Here is a 22,610-nt window from a genome sequence, read left to right as displayed (position 1 = left end):
TCTTCCTCCTGAGGAGGGAGGGAGGCTAAGTATAGCTACATCATTAATTATGAAAGAGACTGGGGAAGGGCAAAGATAGAAAATTCAGGCAGCATGTTTATAGAGTTTTGTTGGGGAGAGAATGTTGGGGGTGGAGGGGCAGAGGGCACTGGAATGAGAGGGAAATGTTATGAAGCATTGAGTGGCTTATGAGTGGGGCCTTCTTAATTTCTCAAATATATAGATGCCTGTGTTAGGTTGCTGTTTGCCTCATTATGGCTGTTGAACTGCATTTCTTTAAACATGGCCCCACTCTTGGTCTGGACTGCATGGATTATTATAACTAGAAGCATTGCAGGGGTCTGTATCCCCAGGGTCCAGTACAGGATTAGACAAGGGGTGGAAATGAAAGGATGTTTTGAATAAATGAATGAATACGAGGGAGAGCAGGGTGATGCTAACTGCAGAAGAGCTGATGGCAGACAGATCTGGGCTCCAGGACTCTCCCATCTTTGAGGCCAGCATAATAAATCAGTTGGGGGAAGCCTAAAGCTGCTCCTTCAGGGTGCATTACTCACCCGGCCATGATTCGGGAGCTCATTCAGCCCTATAAGAAGAGACAAAGCTAAGGTGAATGGGGTAGAAAATGAACTTTTCTTTTCTTTTCTTTTCTTTCTTTTCTTTTTTCCTAAGTATAGAACTATTAAAAGGAATCCACTAGAATTGAATTAGTCATGGCAGAGCTATAAAGTTGGCACAGATTGGTAGAGAGTTTACTAATTGGTTAGCATGCGCCCCATTTCAACACACAGTTGTCAGAGCACATTATGCCATGTATGTGCATGCATGTTCTCCCTTGAGCACACACATAAAAGCTGGAGACACGGGCAATAGGAAACCTACGTCAACAGCTGAATTTTTACTCTTTATACTGAACACTGGTGAGGAGGCACAGGAGTTATAAATATTACTATGACCTCAGAGGCTTGTATAGTGTTGGGGGAGGGGGTGAGCATAAACACAGAATTAATTATGAGACAATGAGAAGGGGCCCAAGAAATACAACCCATGTGCCACTGAGTTTTGGAGGAGGGTAAAGGCATAGTTCACTGGTGACAGGGATGAAGGAGTTCAAGGCTTAGGTGATACTTGAACCAGACCCCGAAGTGTAGTTGAATGCCGGTGGCCTGGGATCAGTGGGGAGAAGCAGTGTAAGCAGAAAACGCAGCACAGATTCAAAGCCAAAAATGCAGGTGAATTATCTGTGGAGGTAAGACTGGAAGAGAAGAGTTAAAGTGGGTGAAGCTCTGGGGAATTTGGGGCAATGCTGCCTTTTGAAGCCATCTGTGTGTGTAGATAACCAGGGGCCTTGGAGTTAACACAAATGGCAGGTCTTGATCGGTGTGAGCAACAGGTAGTGGTAGGGTCTGTAAAAAATGGCAACTACAAAGATTCCAACATTTGAGAAAAATACCCTTGCTGACCCTGGATGCCTATTTTGGCCGTTTGGAGCTCTCACAGTGGTTCAGCTTTCAGAGTCTTCTGCTGTGGACCAAGGTCAAGACTGCAGGTCAGCAATGCTCTGAAAGTCCGTATAGATGGCACAAAAGAGAAAAAGCCACTTACTGACATTTCTGAGGTCCTTGCCTCTACAGTCCACTAAGACTTAAAGGATCCCATCCAGGGAAACCAGCAGGAACCTCTGAGTGAGGGACCCCTCAGCATCCCCTGCTTGAGCTTCCTTGGCTGACCCATGCAATCAGCCTGCGCTCCAAGTGTGTTAAGCTGTGTTCTCACCACCTGAAACTTTGGGATTCTTGAATATTAGAGTCGCTCAAATAAAGTTAAGTACTTTAATGGCCTTCCCTATGGCTTCACTTCCACACAGTCCCCCTAGGCATCTGTACTCCCTACAGCACTTCTGCTGGTCCAGACTTGGGAACTTCAACTGCTTTTAGGAAAGGAGATGTGTGAAATGGACCTGACCCAGTAAATGGACTTGATTTAAGCCCACAAGGCCAAATGCTCAGGTTGGAGTTGTCCCACCAGTTCTGGAATGACTTGGTTTTTTTTCTGTGCTTCAGACATGGAGGAGGTAGTCTAAATCCCGCACAGTGAATTAGTGGTGGAGACCTACGCACCTGTTACTGTTGCTGCTCATTATTTCTATAATGGCAGTTACCCTTACCACACACACCACAGAGGAGCCCCAAGGAGGGTGGCTCTGATGAACTACCATTGCAGCCTGTTCTCTTGCAGAGACAAACTGGGGTCTCCTCATAGAAGATGAGTATAAACCTGAGTATTTAATGTCGAGAAATGGGAATTTGTAGTTCTTTAACTCATGATTGAGCGGATCATATTTTCTTGGTGATTTATTTTTACTTCTCTTCTTCGGGTCTTCAGCAACCAGACTAGTTACTGGTTGGTGTGGAACTGATCATTAGGAATGAAAACCATATTAATCTTATTCTCCGAATTCTTTTGGGAGAGAGGATGGCCTGGTGGATCTGTTTTATTTGCAAGGTTGTATGACTGAGAACAAATGGCAACAGGAATTTCAGAGAACAGAAAGGGAGAGTAGAGGAAAGCACAGGGAAAGGTATATTTGATGAGCATTCGATGATCAGCCTGTGGTTCTTTAAATAGGAAAGAAATCCGTTATTTTCCTTCTTGCATTTAGTTGGCTAGCCTGTTGGTAACAATAGTAATCTAAGCTTTGAAGCGTCTACTACTTAACGTACATTTTAAGAGCGATTTTTATTTTTCCCCTAGTCTTCTGAAATAGATGCTCTTCAAATATTTTCTCCAATGGTGATGTCCACAACCCATGAGAGCTCCTGTATACCTGCCGTGGTATAAAAGGGACAGACAGTGGCATCTTCTGTCTATGGATCTAACAGGGAGTCCCCCTCCATTCTTGGAACCTCTATGCCATTCCCAGGTCAGGTCTCTCTCAGGAGTCTTGCATTGAAATTACTATAACAATTGCCAAACACACAGCCCAGTCCATTTATCCAGTTGGCATTGCTGCACAGGAGAAAGCTGAAGGGCTGTTCACGTGCAGTGGGGTCCCATGGAGGGCTTTCGTTTATGGTTGTAGATTAACATCTACTCCAGAACTAGGTACGGTTCATGCCACCTCCATTTCGTGTGACAGTCTGCCCAGTCTGATTCGTAGCTGTGTTGAATATATCATTGAAAATCATTGTTTATATTTTCTATAGCTTAGAAGATCCCAGAGAGATTAAAAATAAATAAACAACCAATCAAGCCTTGGAAAAGTTTCAGTTATGCAAGGATCAATAAGTTCTTGACATCTGCTGTATGACATGGGGGCCTATGGTCAACAGTACTGTTTTGCACTTCTAAAAATGTGTGAAGAGAGAGATCTCATGTTAAGTGCTATTATTACAAACAAAACAAAAACAAAAGGGCGTGAAGAAACTTCTGGAAGTGATGAATATGTTTATTACCATGATTGTGCTCATGGTTTCATGGGTGTGTGCATATGTCTAAACTCATCAAATTGTATAAATTAAATATGTGCAGTTTTTATATGTCAGTTATACCTCAATAAAGCTGTAAAAAAAAAAAAAAAAGAAAGGGGCAAGCAGATGGAAAAGATGGCAGAAATAAATGTACATATCCAGAAAATATACAGCTTTCAGATATGGGTAGGAAGGACTCCCAAACCTGAAGCAATCAATAAATTTGATCCAGGACCTCTTAACTTGGAGCTCAATCATCTCAAAGCCAGTATAGCATTATTCAGAATAGATGCATAAAGCAAATTCATTTTCATCTACAAATTGTTAAGTTTTACTTAAAGCATCAAGACCTCATAGACAGAATGGGAATCCAATTGAACTAGGTAGGTTAAGGGTCAGACTCTGAGGTCAGAGGGCTTGGGTTGGAATTCTAGTTTTACCATTTACGAGACATGTGATTTGAAATGAGTTGGTTTTTTTTCTGTGCTTCAGAGTATTTTGTTCTGTTTTGTGTTTATGTGTAAGACAGAGGTAATAATATAACCTAACTCAAAGAATATTTTGTGAAATAAGCAATGCAAAGTGCTTTAGGCAATTTTCTGACATATAGCAAGGGTTCAAATATTAATTATTAGTATTAAGGCACGATGGAAAGGTGTCCAAGATGACAAAATGGTTCAGAGGGGAAGGTTGAAGAAATCACAAGGGAAGGGCAGGGTAAAATTTGAGACGAAACAGGAGAATAGAGGAGCAATGGGAAGGTGTGGGGTAGCATTTAATAATGAGAAATGTTAGTTTCTATTCCATGACCTCCATTTCTGCAAATAAAGTTCGTATGTCAAGGCCCAAACAGTGAGCTAATATGGGCATTGTGGATCTTGACAAATTCTTCTGCATAATATACTAAACCCAGGGGAGATTGTACTATCCAAGGGATTTATAGGCTAAGCAAAGAAAGCACCATTGGATCCAGCAAAAAAAGACTCTTAAGACCAAATGCTATGATTTTATGGTGATTGTAAGCATAATGAACACATGTGGTTCCTCAATAATAATCCTTATGTATCCCCTCATTTTAAGGTTCTCAACCTGTTTTGTAGACTTTTCCCAGAACCTTTTCATTTCACTAACGGACCAATTGCCCCAGAGAGCAGAAGTGGCCTCAGCCAATGTTGGAGAACAAAGGCCTGGCCCTTGAGAAGCATGTCTGAACTTCTTCCAATCAGTCTGTGCTTCAGGGATCTTATTCCTCTTCCAGAATGTCCCCCCAGCCGCCCCCAGAGAAATGGGGTTGCAGCATCACAACCACTTTGAAGACCACAGATTTGGGAAAATTGAAAGCCAAGGAACCGAAGAAGACATTCAGTTCTCTGCATGTCAGCAACTTAGCTGGGACCATATCATGGAAGTAAGGCAGTTCATTGATCAGCCTGTGGTTCTTTAAATAGGAAAGAAATCAGTTACTTTCCCCCTTGCATCTTAGTTGGCTAGCATGGACATTGAAGAGAGCAGTTGAGCTACAAACAACCCTGTGATCATGCAGGACAAGCAAACAGTATAGCTTCATGGAGGGTAGTCAGAAGAACAAACAAACTGTGCCCCAAACCAAGGAAAGATGAGAGAAAAGATGAGAAAGTGTTTGGCTAAAGTTGTGGAGAAAAAATAGTGCTTGAAAAATCGGAGGTGAAATTATGGTTGGAGAAGGGGCATGGAACCAGGGAACCACAGGAGGCCAGGAAATGAAGGAGTTTTTTCTTTGTAAATTGTATTTTGTCAATCTGTCTTTTGAACAGAAAAACAAATGAAATAAGACTTAGGCGGGAAAAGCAAGAGGCCAATCATGATCCCATCAAAATAACCGTTAACCTTGTCATCCTTGAATTTAAGCATTTCTGAATAAAGACAACTAGAATCCCTGCATCTGGTACTTTTAAAAGACTTCCTCTCTAGGCTAATGGCTGAATGACATAAAGGATCTGTCCCCCAGAACTTCCTACCAGCAGTTCCCATCTACTCTCCAAAGAGAGGAGGGGGGGAAAGTTGATGAGAATGACTTGCTGGAAAACCTAAGTGATAATTACTGGGTGATGAAACAAATAAAATGAGAAAAATCTGTAAGCATCTGACAATAGAGCAATAATGATCCACAAGCCAGACCTTAAGTCTGTGAGGGAGAAATTGTGTCCCACTCACTTGATAGCCTTTCCTTTGCCCAATCAAATGACAAGAACAGTGGCATGGGGAAGTCCCTAGTGGCTACATAGGAAACTACTTTTAGACCTATATAGTCCCAGTTTTCTGCTACCCTCCAAGCACTTGACATATATTAAGTTAATTAGTATCAGCCCTTCCATGCATGCTAAAGATGGGGTAGGGGAAAATCTACCAATTGTTATAAAAAAAGCAAAACATCCTTAAGATGGTGGTTGACATTCTTCATGGGGAATGAAGACCCCTCTGCATTCCTGTCTAAGCTTATAGAGCTTGATAAATTTCCCAGTTGTGAACTGTTTCTTTCTGACTGTTAGGATTCATTCATTCATTCGTCCCTCCCTTCACCTTCCTTTTCCTTCCTTCATTCCTTTTTATCCTCATTGGAGATAATAAGATGTGATGGGAGGCATAGGAATTCTGAGGTTAGCAGACGTCAGTTTGATTACTAGTGCTGAAGTTTATTACTTGAGTGAACTTGGATGTGGTCATCAGTCTTTCTAGTTCCCATTAAATGGTAGCAGTAATATCCACCCAGCAAGGTGTGAGGATCAGGATAATGCGTCTCAAGTGTTTGACACAAACCAGTGCCCTCCTGGTTTCCACAATACCACTTTCCAGCATCCCTGGTCACTGATTCTCAAGTTTCTTTGCTGACTATTTCACTAGCTTTCTCATTCGACCTGTAAATGTTGGTCTGCCTTAAGGACTTAATCTTAGCCCTGGGCTTCTGCTTATCTACATTCTATACTTAAAGGAACCTATTATGTTCAAATGCCAATATATATACAAATTATGGTCAAATTAATATCTCTAGCCCTGACTTCTCCCCAGAACCCCAAATTTGTATGTCCAATAACCTCTGTGAACACTTCCCTTGGATGACTCAGAGAGCCTGACTAGTGGTGATAAGGATCTTTCTGTCCACCTTCCAATCCTGTACCGCTTCCTCCTTAGTTTTTTTCAGTTGGATAACTAACCAGTATCTACCCAATTATCAGACTCAAAACCTGAGAGTCATTTTTGATTTCTTCTCTCTTTATGTTACCTTTCTGTTGTTTTCTATCTTCAAAATATATCTTCAATAAACATGTTTATTTTTATTTTCACCTCTGTAGATTGTATTAATGTTCCCAGGTATTCATTCTCTCCTTCTTCTATAAAGGAATGACTACATCCACTCTTTGCCCTGGAACTTATAGGACCTCCTGTGAGGGGACATCACCTCCCCACTCAAGAGCCCATGTGTGATATGTGGTCATGAACGTAAATGGGACTGGTTCCCCAGCTGGCCATCATTGCTCAGGTCAGGCCCGCAGTGGACAACAGTTATTTATAACCCTGGGCTTTTCCAGGCAAGTGTGATGGAGGCAAAGACAGCAAAGATGTTGAAAGCAAATGTCAGGAGTGATTATAATGATGACCCATGGAATGTAAGCTTGGTGAGAAAGGAAGTGAGAATGTGGAAGAGATGAGAGGCATGGAAAGTGGCAGGACCAATGGAATTGGAGTTAGTTAACTAGTTAGTTAGGGCTACAACAACGACGGGGGCAGGTGGTTTTTCTCATTGGTCAGAAGCACATAGGGACCCTCCTCTCTGTGCCTTGGCATGGTTAAGAATGTTTGTGGAGAAAAAGGACATGAAAGCATAGACTACATTTTCCTTCCCTTCTGGATTGTTTTGAGTCAAAGAGAAGGAAGAAGAAGAGTCAGGCAGGACTGGGAATGATGGGGATGCTCATGATAATGGCAGTAAGTCAGCAGGTGCAGCAGTGATGAACCAGTGGCCTCAAAGGGGGTGGGTTTGCCCCATCCAAATGTTTACTGAATGGAAAATGAAAAATGTGGGAAGGTGTGAGATATCCTGCCATACTCAGGGACCTTCCACACCACAAAGGTGACACAGAAATCAAGACTCGGGAAGACTCTAATGGCCCTGAGAGTGGCCAAATGTGTGAAATCTGAATGTCAGCTGAAATATCAAGCAGTAACACGTGGGCTAGCAAAGACTGTGTTGCTCTGGAGGAGGAGGCTTGGGAAGGAGAATCATTGTAAAAAAATGTTGAACCTTCAGGTTAGCTTCTGGGTCTTGTGGCTCTGAAAATAAACTCTCTGTTAAGGAGAAAGGTCTTTATTGGATAGGAGAGAAGCATGGGGATAGTACTCCAAAATCTCATTTTCATTCCTCATGACAAAGAAATGAATCTTTTTTAGATTCATTATCTCTGCAAACTAAGATATAAAGAAAATTGCCAGAACCAAATGCAACTGAACCTAGAAAATTAAAAACACACACACACACACACACACACACACACACACACACACACACACACACACAAGATTTTATGTAATAATAATGGGTATTTTCCATGGGCCAGGAGCTTGTTTCAGATTTCCCGGCTTAGAGACACCATATTTGATAGATATACTCAGAGAATCGCTGGCTGTCAAGCTGTGACACCGTAGATCATCAAGTCTATCCTCCTGTTTTCTAAATGAAAGAACTAAGGTCCAGAGAGTTTCAGTGGCTTGCCCGCGGTTATCTGGTGAGCTTACTGGGGAACACTGGCGCAGCTGCACTTAGGGTAAGGATTCCTGGATATACAATTAGTTCCTACGCAGACTTATCTTGTACCCATATGCAAAATTTGTAATAGGTACATTCCTCAGTTTCCCTGCATGAAAATAAAAATACAGCGAGGTTTTTTGGTTTTTGGTTTTTTTTGGACTTGACCTCAAAATGTGCACCGAAGCTGGACAAAATGGACTGTGTTTTTGGTTCCAAGAGCATCATGTAGAGGCAAGTAGATATCCCTCTCCTTACCGTGAAACCACAGTTGGGCCAGTTGGTCAGGGTCTGATGGAGAGCTGGAAAGGATGTGCCTATTTTATAGATGTCATAAATGAGGCCCAGAAAAGCTAAGGAGCTACACGCAGTGACACAGGAAATAAATGGGGCTGGGAACATAGTGGCTTTGGCTTTCTACTTTTGAGTTTTGTTCATTCTATCCTGGGGCATCATTTAACTACAAGCAAACTGGAGCTGACAAAAGTAGTTCTGCTCCATTTGCATGAGTAGCTACACTTCTAACACAGTTCCATTTGCAAGTTTACAAGTGCCAGGGGTTACATTAGGAAGGTGCATTCAGGGCCCACAACCAGACAGGTGCCCCCACAAGCATTAGTAGAGCTTACCTTCTTGCCTTTAGCCTCTACCTATTCACTCAGAGCCCTGTGGAACCATACTGAAGTCTGAGGCCGAAGGGAAAATCTTGCCTTTATTTAGAATTTTGATATTATCCTGATTTTTTGCATTAATTTTGATTTTTAAGAATATTGCATCAAGATATTAATTCTCTTGGGGCGGCAGGGTGGCTCAGTTGCTTAAGGGGCCTACTCTTGATTTTGGCTCAGGTCAGCGGAAGTCTGCTGGAGATTCTCTCTCCATCTCCCTCTGCCCCTCCCCCCTGCTCTCTCTCTCTAAAATGCACACATAAATCTTTTTTTTTTTTTTTTTTTTAATTTATTTGGCAGAGAGAGACAGAGCGAGAGAGGGAACACAAGCAGGGGGAGTGGGAGAGGGAGAAGCAGGCTTCCGGCAGAGCAGGGAGCCCGATGCGGGGCTCGATCCCAGGACCCTGAGATCATGACCTGAGCCGAAGGCAGACGCTTAATGACTGAGCCACCCAGGCGCCCCTGCACACATAAATCTTTAAAAGAAAAAGATATTGTTTAACTTGATTACTGATTTTCTTTGTATCCTCTAAAATTTTGTGCCCAGAATTCTAGATTGAATAGAATTCCATGCTTTTCTTGACTTGCTGTAGTCTTAGGGCTCACTGTGTCAAAATTCAGATAGAAATTGGGTGCATTCCACCCATTTTCCAGAAGAATCTAACTTACCCATTCCGATTGTGTTTGCATTAAGAAATGGATTTGTTCAGCCACAGAGTGTAAGTTCCATATGGGCAGGGATTTTGTGTATTTTGTTCTCTGATGTATCCACAGAGCTTACTTAGTACACCAGAGTATGAGAGCACAACTCTTTGTTGATCAAATAAACAAATGCAGCAAAACTCTACAGTTCTTAGTGTCTATGATCTGCTATTTAACTTGTATTTGTTTCTTCCAACATAGTCTCCTGGTAGTTCTTTGAGAATCGGGCTCTCTGTCTTGGTTGACTACTAGAATATTCTAAGCGGTAAAGAGAACAATGATTCTCAATCCAATACTAATATTAGATTGTTAACTGCAGAGTAGCTCAAATAGTTTTGTAACTGTTTTCTGAAATCTTCACTTTCTAATTGTCCTTAAACTTTAGAACATTTATTTTTGGTCCACAGATTTTTTTGTTTTTTTAATCATCCCAGCCTCATTTCAGATACAGTTCAGGATCTCTTGCTATTAATATTCCCATAGTTAAATTTGTATGCCACCACTTACTCGTTTGGTAGCTTTGGCCTTGTTTTTTCATATTTCTGGACATACAATTATTCATGTGTCATCTGGCAATAATACAAGTTATCACAAACAGTTTAGTAAGGATTAAATAAGAATGCATCAGAGTGGACGTTATATGTGATAAAGAATGCAAATTTAAGAGTGTATAATTACTAATTCTATGCAAAAGCAAAAATTTTCAGGTTTGTACTTTTGTTAATTTCTTATTTTCTTTAAAGATTTATTTTATTGTATTTTATTTATTTATTTGACAGAGAGAGAGAGCACAAGCACGGGGAGCGGCAGGCAGAGGGAGAGGGAGAAGCAGGCCCCTTGCAGAACAGGAGCCTGACACAGGGCTTGATCCCAGGACCCCCAGATCCTGAGCTGAGCTGAAGGCAGACACTTAACCAACTGAGCCACCCAGGCACCCCTTTATTTATTTATTTTAGAGAGAGAGAGAGAGAGAGAGAGAGAGAGCACGGGCAGGAGGGGCAGAGGAGGGATAGAGAATCTCAAGCAGATGCTGTGCTGAGCATGGAACCCAATGTGGGGCTCAATCCCAGGACCCTGAGATCACAACCTGACCCCAAACCAGGAGTCAGAGGCTTAATTGACTGGGCCACCCAGTCACACCCTGCACTTTTATATAAACAAACTCGGAGTCAAAAAAAAAAAAAAAAAAAAGATACGATTGTATGCCCCACATTACTGACTTAGGTTTGTGGCCTTTCTGGGTTGATCCTGAGCTCAGCTGGGCTCTTCCTACACAGACTGACTTCAAATATAGGTTCCTGTACCCGAAGCCCTCTCCCAGGAGTAAGTACCTAGGAGGGGGGAGACTGAATCTCTTACTCTGACAACCACATCAAGCTTTCTCAGATCCTCAGGCTGCAGATTTCCTCCACTGTCGAAAGCAGCAGATGACACCAGGGATCCCCAAATCATGCTGTGATCTTTCTGCCTCTTTACATTATCACCAGTGATAAATATTCTGCAGTGAGATTCTAGCTCAGGTGATGATTTGCCAAGGAGCGAAAAACTCTAGTTTTGTTTTTCTGGGGTTCTGTGAGGTCCTGCAGGGCTAACAAGAAGGAAATCTTGTTGGTTTTCTTTCCCCCTTCTGAAATGCTAACAGATAAAACTTGGACATGAGCAAGAGACAAAGATATCGAGGAAGAAGGTATTATTTTCATACAGGGATTTTTCTCCCACCAGGCTGACTTTTGAGTTTCAAGGGAAGTCATTGGCCTGAGGCAACCCAGAGTAAGCTGTGTTTTCTGGATGCCTTTGAAGTAAAGGTTGCTTGTGGGTAAGGCAGCAGATTTGGAAGCCAGAGATTTGGAATTTTAGAAGGTAGTAAGCTCCAGGACACCAATTTAGCCATTGCGCATGGATAAGGAGAAATCCCAGCCCATGACCATCTTATTTCTAGTCCATTCTTCCTTCCCACACTTCCTCAAGTGGCGTTCCTCAAGGGCATTGGTTGGCAGCAACTCTGCTCAACTGGTTATCGCATGAAGATTGAGAGAAAAATTTGCATCACAGTCACATGAGACTGTTATTGTTATCCCCATTTTGCAGATGCGACTACCGAGGCACAGCAAGGTTAACAGCCATGTCCAAGACCATGTAGCTGGTAAATGGTTGGGTCAAGCTTTGAATGCAGGCAGTGGGGCTCCAGAGTCTATACATTTAATCTAGTTTCTTCAAATAGATGATGGGGTGTGTGCACATAGGTGTGTGTGTGTGTGTGTGTGTGATTTTATCCAGGTTTATAGTTGTTCGCAGTAAGAGGATGGTCTGATATAATCTCCTCCATCAGAGCTAAAGTTAGAAATTTCCAGCGATACGATGTTTTAGGTGTGTTTAACTGTGCAGCACCGTTCCCAGTACCTTCCCTCTGATCCTGGTTCTCCAACATTCCTGTTCATGCTGTGAATTCCCCTATCTTTCTTCTTTGTGCTCCTAAGTCAGACAGATTTGGTTTCAGTCCCTTGCCCTTAGAAACCATGATTGAGGGGCACCTGGATGGCTCAGTCAGTTGAGTGTCCAACTCTTAATTTTGGCTCGGGTCATGATCTCAGGTCCTGGTATTGAGCCCCATATTGGGCTCCACACTCAGTGGGGATCTGCTTGAAATTCTCTCTCCCTCTCCCTCTGCCCCTCACGCTCATGCTCCCTATCTCTCTCTAAAAAAAATAAAAAATAAAAAAAAGAAACCATGATTGATATGAACTATTACAGAGATTAAGAAGAAAGGTAGTACTCTTGGGGATGCCTGGGTGGCTCAGATGGTTAAGCGTCTGCCTTCGGCTCAGGTCATGATCTCGGGTCCTGGGATCGAGTCCCACGTTGGGCTCTCTGCTCAGCGGGGAGTCTGCTTCTCCCTCTGCCTCTGCCTCTCCCCCAGCTCATGCTCTCGCTGACTCTCTCTGTCTCTCTCTCTCTCAAATAAATAAAATCTTAGGAAATAAAAAAAAGAAGAAAGGTAGTACTCTTGAAAATGAAGTTCTCAAATACAGGGTATGTGGCAAAGAGTTCATTTTTCTGAATTTTGGAGGCAGAATAGTGGAGTGTTTAATAAAAAAGATTCTGGGTGCACTTGGGTGGTGCAGTCAGTTAAGCGCCCAACTCTTGGTTTCAGCTCAGGTCATGATCTCAGGGTGGTGAGATTTAGCTCTGCATCTGGCTCCGTGCTCAGCGGGGATCTGCTTGAGATTCTCTCTCCTTCTCCTTCTGCCCCTCCCGCTCATGCTCATTCTCTCTCTTCCTATAAAATAAAATAGATAAACCTTAAAAAACAAACAAACAGATTCTGAGGCCAGACTGCTTAGAACAGAGGGTGTGATTCCAGGCTCTGCTATGTACTCGCCACGTGCCTTAGGCAGGTCAGGTGATGCCTCTGAGATCTGTGTCTGTTTACCCCTCTTAACACAGAAAAATGATAGTGTCTGTGTCATAGGTTTCCTATGAGCAGTGAAATTCAGTGACTATGCCTGTGTGAAAAACAGTCACTATTTAGAATAACGTCTGATGCTTAGTAACCACAATATTAGCATTGACGACTATTATTTAAAGCCCGGGAATTCCCTAACTAACATGTATTGACTGTTTACTGTGGAGAAGGCATGGTGCTAGTCATTCTATGTGAACTTACAACAATCTTGCAGAGGGCTGTCATTAGCCAATTTTATAAATGAAGAAACCAATATCCAGAAAGGTCAAAGATCTTTCCTAGAATCTCACAAGCAGACATCGGCAAGGTTGGTATTTTTACCTGGTTTATCTGTATCTAATTGCAAGGTTCTTTCCCCTCCACATCTGTGAGACCTCTTTTGGGAAGGGGGGAAGTCATCTGCACGGGGCCTATGTATCTAGAGGATTCCCCATTCATACGCCTACTGCAGACGAGATGGGCAATTCTTCTCATCATTCTGTCACTAAACTTCTTCTACCTCCCCTAGGTCTGTGACATTTTCAGTGACCCCTGGCATGGATTTGATTCCCTCTGATGTCTTGGTAAGAAGGGAAATGACCTTTATTGAAGGCATACTTTGTGCTGGACACTGATTTTAGCAGCTTGCGTTTGTTTTTCAAGCGCTCAGGCTATCAGCAACCTTGGGACAGACAGACAGCTAGATTCATGTCTGACCCAAGAAACTTAGGTTCTCAGAGGTTATGAAACTTGCTCAAGGACACACAACTATGTAGAGGCATAGTCAGGATTGAAAACTAAGCCTGTGCGACTCTAAAGTATATATTTCTGATGTAATATGACCATGAGCAAGCTTCTCCAATAAGAAAGATGGCCAGAGCAGTAATGAAGTCATAATTCAAGTTGTAGGGAGGAGTATGGCGTAATGGGTTCCATGCAGTTTATGGCAGGGAGTGACGAGGAGATCTGTAGTCAGGAAAGATGCAGAGACGAACAGCTGTTGTACAGCCGTGATGAGTAAGATGATTTAAGTCAAGAAACGAGAGGTGTGGCCCATGCCTCAGTCTACAAGGGGAGGAGGCTGAGGGATGGACGCCACTGGTTTGCAGAAGCGACCCGTGTGCTCGGAGGCACAGCTGGCCCCTTCCCATGCTAGGGGGACTGTGTCTCTAATGGTCCCTTGGCTTCCCTGTTGCCTCAAAGCAGTGAAGTCACTTTAGGGAACACATCGGCTCCCTCCCTGATGGGGCCTGACAACTCCCTCCCGCTGCTTCTGTAGCTTTCTGTTGTTTTTAGATTGATCCTCTGTAGACAGACAGAAAAGAAAATGGAAAAGCAAGACTTCGCTCCTGTTTCTGCCATTATTCCTTGAGTGGGCTGATGAGGAACACGCTCTAGAACGGGTGAGGAAAAACCTCAGGGAACCCAAGAGAAAGCAGAATAGTCCCTTCCCAGGCTCAGGATGTTTTCTCCAGGTTTGCTTTTTCTTTTGTGCTCACACTTCCATATCTTTACGGGCATCACATGCAGTGTGAGATAAGGATGTTGTTCCTCGGCTTATAATTATATCAAAGCTGTTTCACATGACTTACACGCACACACACACACACACACATACACACACACACACACACATGCACATTGATGCTGAGTGGGCAGATTTAAAGGGAAAATGCACACCTATATGTTGAAAATCATTAGGACAATATTATATAGAAACGTGTATATATATGCAATGCATGTATATATGTAATCCCTTTTCCTACTCCTACCACACTTTTACTACTGTTAATACCTTCTAGTTTTATCCCTTTAGAAGTAGAGATAAGTTTTGTAGGAACATGCACATATATACATAGGTAAATATTTCTTTTTACAAAGCATCTGTGTGTGTACTTTTTGTCTGTATACTTGTCTCTTTGTGTCTCTTTTGACTGCCTTATTTTGTCAAGTGAGGTTAAACTTTTAAAAATGTGTAAAAGTGCTTGGCACAAATTTGCTCCATTGTGTAAACAGGGAAGGGCTTGGCCCAGAGCCTGGCAGGTAGTAATTGCTCCATGAACGGTAGCAGAACCACCCTGTCTCACAGGTATGGAAGCTAGAATTTCAACAACGTTGGGGCGGCAGGTGACTCAAAGCCTTCTCATCGCTCTTTATGTCATTTTTCATTGTGCAGCAGGGATTTATGGAGTTGCTGGCGGTATGTGCTTGGTGCGATGCTTGGCAGTGGATACAGAGATTTCCATGGTGAGGTCCCTGACACTGAAGAGCTCAGTCTAGTGGGGGAGATAGATAGTAATTATCCACAGATAAAATGTATTGAATACCAATATTGTGCTACTCTGCTTAGTGTATTCATCCCGTCTCGAAGTTAATCCCCTTAACAACTTTCTAATAGAGTGCACTCTATTATCAAATTTTTACAGAGAGGGAAACTGAGACTTTAGCAATAGCTTCCCTAGAGCCCAATATCACTGGAATTCAAGGCCATGTCCATGTGAAGTCAGAGCTACTGCCCTTCTTCATATTGTTAAACCATTTGGTTCTTTCAATGACTTCATCCATTATTTCTCAATATTCATGTAAAATTGTGCACTGTCTCCATGGGGCGTAAGTACATAATACATGTGCATGTTGGTAAGTGTGAACAGGCCTATAATACTTACATGTGGCTACTACACTGGTTTCTGGGTATCCTTAAATTCCTTCCAACCACTTAGTTCTTTATTATTTCTAAACTCCTAGCTCAGGAATTCACTGTTTGATGATTGGTCATTTCTGGTATGTGTATATTTGATTCTCAGAATGCCAAGTCTCTGGAGTCAAAGATGATAGTTTATAATACCTTCCTCTTTTTTTAAAAGATTTTATTTATTTATTTGAGAGAGAGAAAGCACAAGTAAGGGGGGGGACAGAGGGAGAAGCAGACTCCCCGATAAGCAGGGAGCCCAGTGTGGGGCTCGATCCCAGGACCCTGGGATCATGACTTGAGCCGAGGGCAGACGCTTAACCTGCTGAGCCACCCAGGCGCCCCTATAATACCTTCCTCTTTTATCTCCTTCTTCATGATCCTTATTGGACATTTATACACTCTCTTCTGTGCTGCACACTGTGTGTAGAAGACACTGTGCTTACAACACATGCCTTTCTTTCAAAGAGCTGATGGTGTTCTGGAGAAGACAGACACATATAGAAGAAGACTGAAGTCACAGGGTGAGTGATGTGGGAGTGGGAGACAGTGGATTCTGTTAGCACCTGGAGGAATGGAGGTGAAAAGGTCAATGGGAAAGTAGCAGGGACTTGCAAAGCTTTGTGGAGGAGGTGACCTTTGATCTGGGCCTGATCAAGTGAACAGGACTTTGCAGGTGCAATTTCCAGGCAAAAGGAATATCACTTTTGTCAAACTTAACTGAGAGCAGTGATAATCGGTGACTTGTTGCAGGTGCTTCAAATACATTACTTCTAGCTATCACAACACCCTTGCAAAGTAAAGATTTTTTTTTTTTAAATCACTGTTTTACAGATCAGGAAACTGAGGTTTCAAAAGGGTAGCAAAGTGTCTTTGATACCTTAGCTTCTGCTGAGAGAATGAGCCAGACTCAGGAGCCTGGCTATTCCCACTGCAACCACACTGCACTGGCAGAACTGGGCTTTCTGGCTTTCTTCTTTTCTTTTTTCTCCTTTTCTCTTCTCTTCTCTTCCCTTCCCTTCCCTTCCCTTCCCTTCCCTTCCCTTCCCTTCCCTTCCCTTCCCTCCCCTTCCCTCCCCTCCCCTCCTCTGCCCTCCCCTTCCCTCCCCTCCTCTCCCCTCCCCTTCCCATTTTGAGTATAGTTGACATACAATGTTACCTTAGTTTCAGGTGTACAACATAGCGTTTCAGGAAGCCTATCCGTTATGCTGCGTTCCCCACAAGTGTAGCTGCCATCTGCCACCACACAATGCTATTACAATACCACTGACTATATTACATCCCCTATGCTGTACGTTTTATCCTTGTGACTTGTTCATCCCGTAACCGGAAGCCTGGACTTCCCACTCCCCTTCACCCATGTTGCCCCGCACCACCACCCCCCACCTCCCCAGAGCTGCAGCAGGCTCCATTTTCAGAATAAACCTGGGAGAATGAGCATAACTGAGCATGGTTACCATCCTGCTGACCGCTGCTCAGCTCCTTTTACACTTCTCCATAGAGGAAAATATTATTTCATTTTTAGCTAGGTAAGATTCTGCTTGCCAAGGCTGTATTTGGCATGCATTCTTGTCCAAGATGTGTCCCTGGCAATAGACTGTTGTCTCATGTGATAGAAAATGGAGTTCTAAGGCAAATGACTTTGGGAAACCTGCATTATATAAGAAAAGCATGCATCTCTATTGCTGACCTTCTCAGAGCCTTGAATATACTAGTGTGCCTCATGAAACCCCCAAATTTAGAAATTATGGGCAGATAATTTGACTATGAAGTCCCTTCTCCTTAAATTTTAAAGAAGTTTCCCATGAGATCAATCAGATTAGTGTTCCTTGAAGAGAAGAGATTAGAAATATCAGAGTACCAGGTTAGCAGTCTCCAAAAGACTCAGGTTCAAATTCCGGCTCTGCCATTAACTTGCTGTATCATTTCCTGTAAGTAACCTGCTGACCCTTAGGAAAATAGATTCACCCTTGCACTTGGAAAGTGGCAGGAAGTGGTGATTATTATAATTATTGCTTTTATCATTATCCCTTGCAAACCCCTAATGCCCTCGGGATAAGGGAGGACAGAGAGATCATTTTCACTTCTCTTGAACTGTTCACCTAGAAAGTAAGATGGCAGGGAAGGCTGGACATCTCGAGGGTTGTGTGACACTAAGTTTCGAAAGACCCTCTCCCTACAGCAGGGTGGCCTAATGAATAATTGAGCCCTGCTAGGAAGGAAGAGGTTTATGGTTTTCTGATACCATATGTGTTTGCAGCTGGCCAGTTCTGATAACACTCTTAAATAACCCCTTTCACCTTTAAAGCCTAATACATTTGCCTCCTGTTTACTGTTCCAGGAGTTCTATTGCTATAAAAATAACCTAGCTTTAAAAAGGCAATACAATTAAAAAAAAAAAAAAAAAGAATAAAAGTACCCTGGTTAGAGCCTTAGTAATTCAAAGAATAGAAGTCCTGGCAGTATGTTTCACTATGGCCTAACTGGTCTTCTATCAGTGAAAAGCTGGGTAGTTTTGTCTCTTTCATTTTCAAATATAAAGAGTAAAATTCTGTCTCTGTCTTCCATAGTTGCAATGCTCCAGACCTTCCAGATGTGAGAGCTCATGCTGAATCTTATTAGCTGCTCTGCGCTTTCATATATGTAAATTCAAGAGGTTCCTGTATGTATCACTACAGCCTGCCCACCCAGAAAGTTCTATGATTCTGCGTAAACGTGTTGCTAAGCATAAACCACACGATTGGCTTCTTTTCCTCTGAAGATCTGGCAGAAGGGATGAGACTGGAGGTTCTGCTGACATTCAAGCAGATTCAAGTTGATCCCAAATAGTCCTTGATCTTAAGGAGATTGCTGTCTATTGGGGGACATAAGACAGACAGAGAAAGCAGTCAGTCAGTGAGAAGTTGAGGGGTGACTCCAGCACACGTGTAACAGGTGCTTGTAGGAGACTCGCAGGCAGAGAGAGATCACATTCATTCAGGAATGGCTTCATGGGCAGGTCGGTAGACAGAGGGGTGAGTATTGGGTAGATCAAGAAAAAGAAGGCACTCCATTCAAGATCCTTTCATTTGCAAGAAAAAGGAGGTGACTTAAGCTGTCCCAAGTGAAGTTTTAGTACAAGGAAAAAGTAATTTTGCTAATTCCAGATAGGAAAGGAAATTCAACCAAATTTTAGGTGAATAGAAATTGAGAAATGAAATAGTTCAGGATCCAGAGGTATCACCCTCTCCAGCCCTCAGAGGACACACAGTTGCCTATAGATCCTCAAGAATGTTTGACCTCTTTTCTCTTGAAAGACACACTGCTTATTCTTTCTCTTGCCTGGGGCTCCACCTAAATGGCGGCTTAAGCTTTCCATCGGCAAAGTTCCTCTCCATGTGGGCAGAGCCCTACATGTCAAATTGCCACGAAAGAGCCTGTTGGTCCCTTCCTCCTGCATTAGGGGCTCATGGTGGGCTAGTCAGCCATTCCCAGGGGTAAGGACGGTCACATAGTATATAGAACTTTTTGCTCCAGGGTCTGGAGGCAGGAAAGGGTACCCTAACAAGGAAGGTGAAGAACACCACTAGTGCAAAATGTCATGCCATGTTAGGGAAAATGAGGGGCAGAGACTAAGATTGTGACCAGAATGCCTAGCTGGAGTGGCCAGTGGTCTAAAGCAAAACTCAGAAGAAAGAATTCAGCCAGATGAGGCATGGCTTTGAAATCCAAGGAAATGATGAATGATTAGAAAGAGAATAAGCACTGAAAAGGTAAATAAATAGCACAGTGAATTGTTGACCATAAGATGGGGAGGATGTTCCAGCCTAGAAGGGGAATACAAGCTGCATGTCAATGGAGCCTTTTAAATTTCAGATCATCAGGCAGTCGAGCAGGAATGTGAAAGAAACTTTATATGCTGTTCTAATTGACCTTCAAGAAAAGAATTTGGTTCTTTATTGAATTTTGAAACACCACAGCTTGGCTCAAGCTTTAAAAATCTGGCTTCAGTGTTTTCTAGCAGGCATTTTATTTAACTCCGCCCTGCTTTAGTTACTCAGTCAATGAAACAGAGAGGCAATGATTACATCTGAGAGTTATTTTAAGGGTTAAGGCAGTGTGTCTGGTACAGTGTCCAGATATATGGGAGATGTTTGTAAAGGGTAATTCCTTTCCCCCCTAATTTTCTTTAGATCTAGGTCTGTATTAATTCTCCTTGTCTACTGGGGATTTTTTTTTAAGATTTATTTATTTATTTGAGAGAGAGAGAGAGAGGCCAGAGGGAGAGGGAGAGGGAGAGAATCTCCAGCAGACTCTTCGCTGAGCATGGAGCCTGATGCGGGGCTTGATCTCACCACCCTGAGATCATGACCTGAGCCAAAACCAAGAGTCGGATGCTTAACTGACTGAACATCCAGGCACCCCTGAGATTCTTTTTTTTTTTTTTTTTTTAACTATGGGTGGTTTAAAACTCATGTCAGGTGGAACATGAAGAAAGGGAAGATGAAGGCCCTTTGAGTGGAATGGAAGGGCAGAGAGGCTGGTACTGACAGACCCAGCAGCAAGGCACTGAGCCGTCCTTGCTCACTGATGACATGGGCATCCCTCTCATCGGGTAGAAATAAAGAGAAGTGACCCAGATGGCAAAGCACCAACTGTGTCTGAACTCCGTTCCTCCAGGATATCCATTTTGCACTCTTTATGAGCCCTGGCAAATGGGATCAGACTGCGTGGCTCTCCCGGGCACCTCAAATGGGAAGATGGATTAGAATTAGTTACAGATGGAATAATGCCCTCTGCTCTTTGGAGTCCCTCTGTGACGAAATAAGTGGCACGATGACTAGCCCTTTCTGTCCCTACACTTTTGCAAAAGCCCGAGAGTCGTGACTCTGGTAATCTGACCTTATACTTGTTCACCAGTGATGTTTTCTTTAGCTTGTCGTTCCCATGGGCTTGGAGTCTCAGGAGATCCAACTACGGGATGCAGGCGAGGAAAGGGGGAGCACCTGCCCCTCATCTTTGGCTTGTCCCAAGGTTCTGCCGATGTCCCCTGCCTGTTCAAGTTCTGTCCCTGTATGTCACTCCCTGAGCTGTGTCTTTCCTAGCGTTCGCCCAGATTGTCACAGAGAGGCAGCTGGACCTGACTTCTGAAGGATTAACAGTATCGTAGAAAAGAAACCCTTCCCTGCAGTGCTCTGGTTCCTTTGATAGATAAAATCACAGTAAACACAAGTCTCCTTATGCAGATTGAATGGTCTCCGCCGCTTTCCCTGTTTTGGTCTGTTAGTCACCAAATTAAATTCTGCATTGGAAAGAGTCAGAGGCCTACAGGTAGCTTTATTCAGCAAATAATGAGGGAAGCAAACTAAAAAATCAGCATACTTCAATGCTTGTTATATGGACAAATTCTCTGGTAATGGTAGCATATACGGTTTATTCAAAGATTTTTTTTTTTCCCTTTGTTTCATAGCAGCTAGTCTTAAACTGTGGCTAGATCAGGACTCAATAATTATTCACTGGATGAATGGATGCATTTTGAAGAGCCCCAGAGAACTCTGCCATGGATCTATTAAAGGCGTGAACACGTTAGCAACGGAAGATACTCACACTCTAGTTATATTCACTTTAAAAAAAATTTTTTTCTTGGGGCGCCTGGGTGGCTCAGTCAGTTGGGCACCTGCCTTCGGCTCAGGCCATGATCCCAGGGTCCTGGGATTGAGTCCTGCATCGGGCTCCCTGCTCAGTGAGGAGCCTGCTTCTCCCTCTGCCTCTGCCGCTCCCCCTGCTAGTGCTGTCTCTCTCTCTGTCAAATAAAGAAATAAAATCTTTAAAAAAAGAAAATCTTTTCTTTACATTTTATTTATTTCAACAGCTTTATTAAGGTATGATCTATATACCATACAATTTACCCATTTAATGGGATATCATTGACAATGCATTTATTCTTTTTTTTTTTAAGATTTTATTTGTTTATTTGTCAGGGAGACAGAGAGAGAGAGAGCGAGCACACAAATGGGGGGAGTGGCAGAGGGAGAGGGAGAAGCAGGTCCCCCACTGAGCAAGGAGCCTGATGCAGGGGGTCAATCCCAGGACCCTGGTATCATGACCCGAGCCGAAGGCAGACGCTTAACCAACTGAGCCACCCAGGTGCCCCTAACACTGTTTATTCTTGACCCAACTCTTGTTCTAATGAAAGGAAGAGTGACTCTCTGACTCTTTTGGAGAACCTAAGGAGATTAACAGTTATCATCAAAGCTGTAACTGTGCTAGGATCCCAGAAAATATTGCTTTCTTGCAAACCCACTTAGTGGTCTCAGAACCTGCTGGGCTGTCTGTTCCCGTAGAAGGCTGAGTTCCTGGTGGGAGAGTTTTCCCTCCTGTCAGGTTATGAGACAAAGGAACGGCTGTGGCCACAGTGCTGGTGGACCTTATACCTGCATACCCACTAGAAACTTCTTACCTGCATAGCCCAGTGGATCCCAATCAGGATCGTGTTCAAAGTGAAGATTCCTGAGTTCTACCTCCCCAACATGCTTGGTTCACGAAGGGACTGTCTTTTAAACAAGCTCCTAAGGACATTCTGATGTAGATGGTCCCTGAAGATATTCTAAGAGACTCTGGGCAGACCTACAGCAACATCAGCATGGTTGTAGGCTGGGAATGTTGACGTCATTGCTCTAAGCAGTTCTTCACGTGTGGAAAACACATACACATAACACGGTTTATCTCTGACCAGAAGAAAGGGCAAGCTAATATGGATAAGTAAGAACAAGTAGTTTAGATGTTAAGTACATATCATTTCCTCGTGAAAATAATTTTTAGAACAATGTTACATCTTGTTTAAATATAGATATCCACCCTTGAAAATGTTAGCTGAGCC

General features: G+C 43.0%; 1 protein-coding gene across 1 annotated transcript in view; it reads left to right on the top strand.

Annotated features, from left to right (window-relative positions):
• The window catches only part of AGBL1 (AGBL carboxypeptidase 1), a 706,519-nt gene that overhangs the window by 538,466 nt on the left and 145,443 nt on the right, over positions 1–22,610 (top strand). Inside the window, exon 21 of the mRNA XM_078078906.1 lies at positions 11,906–11,914. Within this exon, the coding sequence (XP_077935032.1) occupies positions 11,906–11,914 (9 nt within the window). The remainder of the gene's footprint in view (positions 1–11,905; positions 11,915–22,610) is intronic.

This window comes from Halichoerus grypus, chromosome 8, assembly GCF_964656455.1.
Source record: "Halichoerus grypus chromosome 8, mHalGry1.hap1.1, whole genome shotgun sequence".
Taxonomy (NCBI): Eukaryota; Metazoa; Chordata; class Mammalia; order Carnivora; family Phocidae; genus Halichoerus; species Halichoerus grypus.
This window is presented reverse-complemented; position numbering and strand designations above follow the sequence as displayed.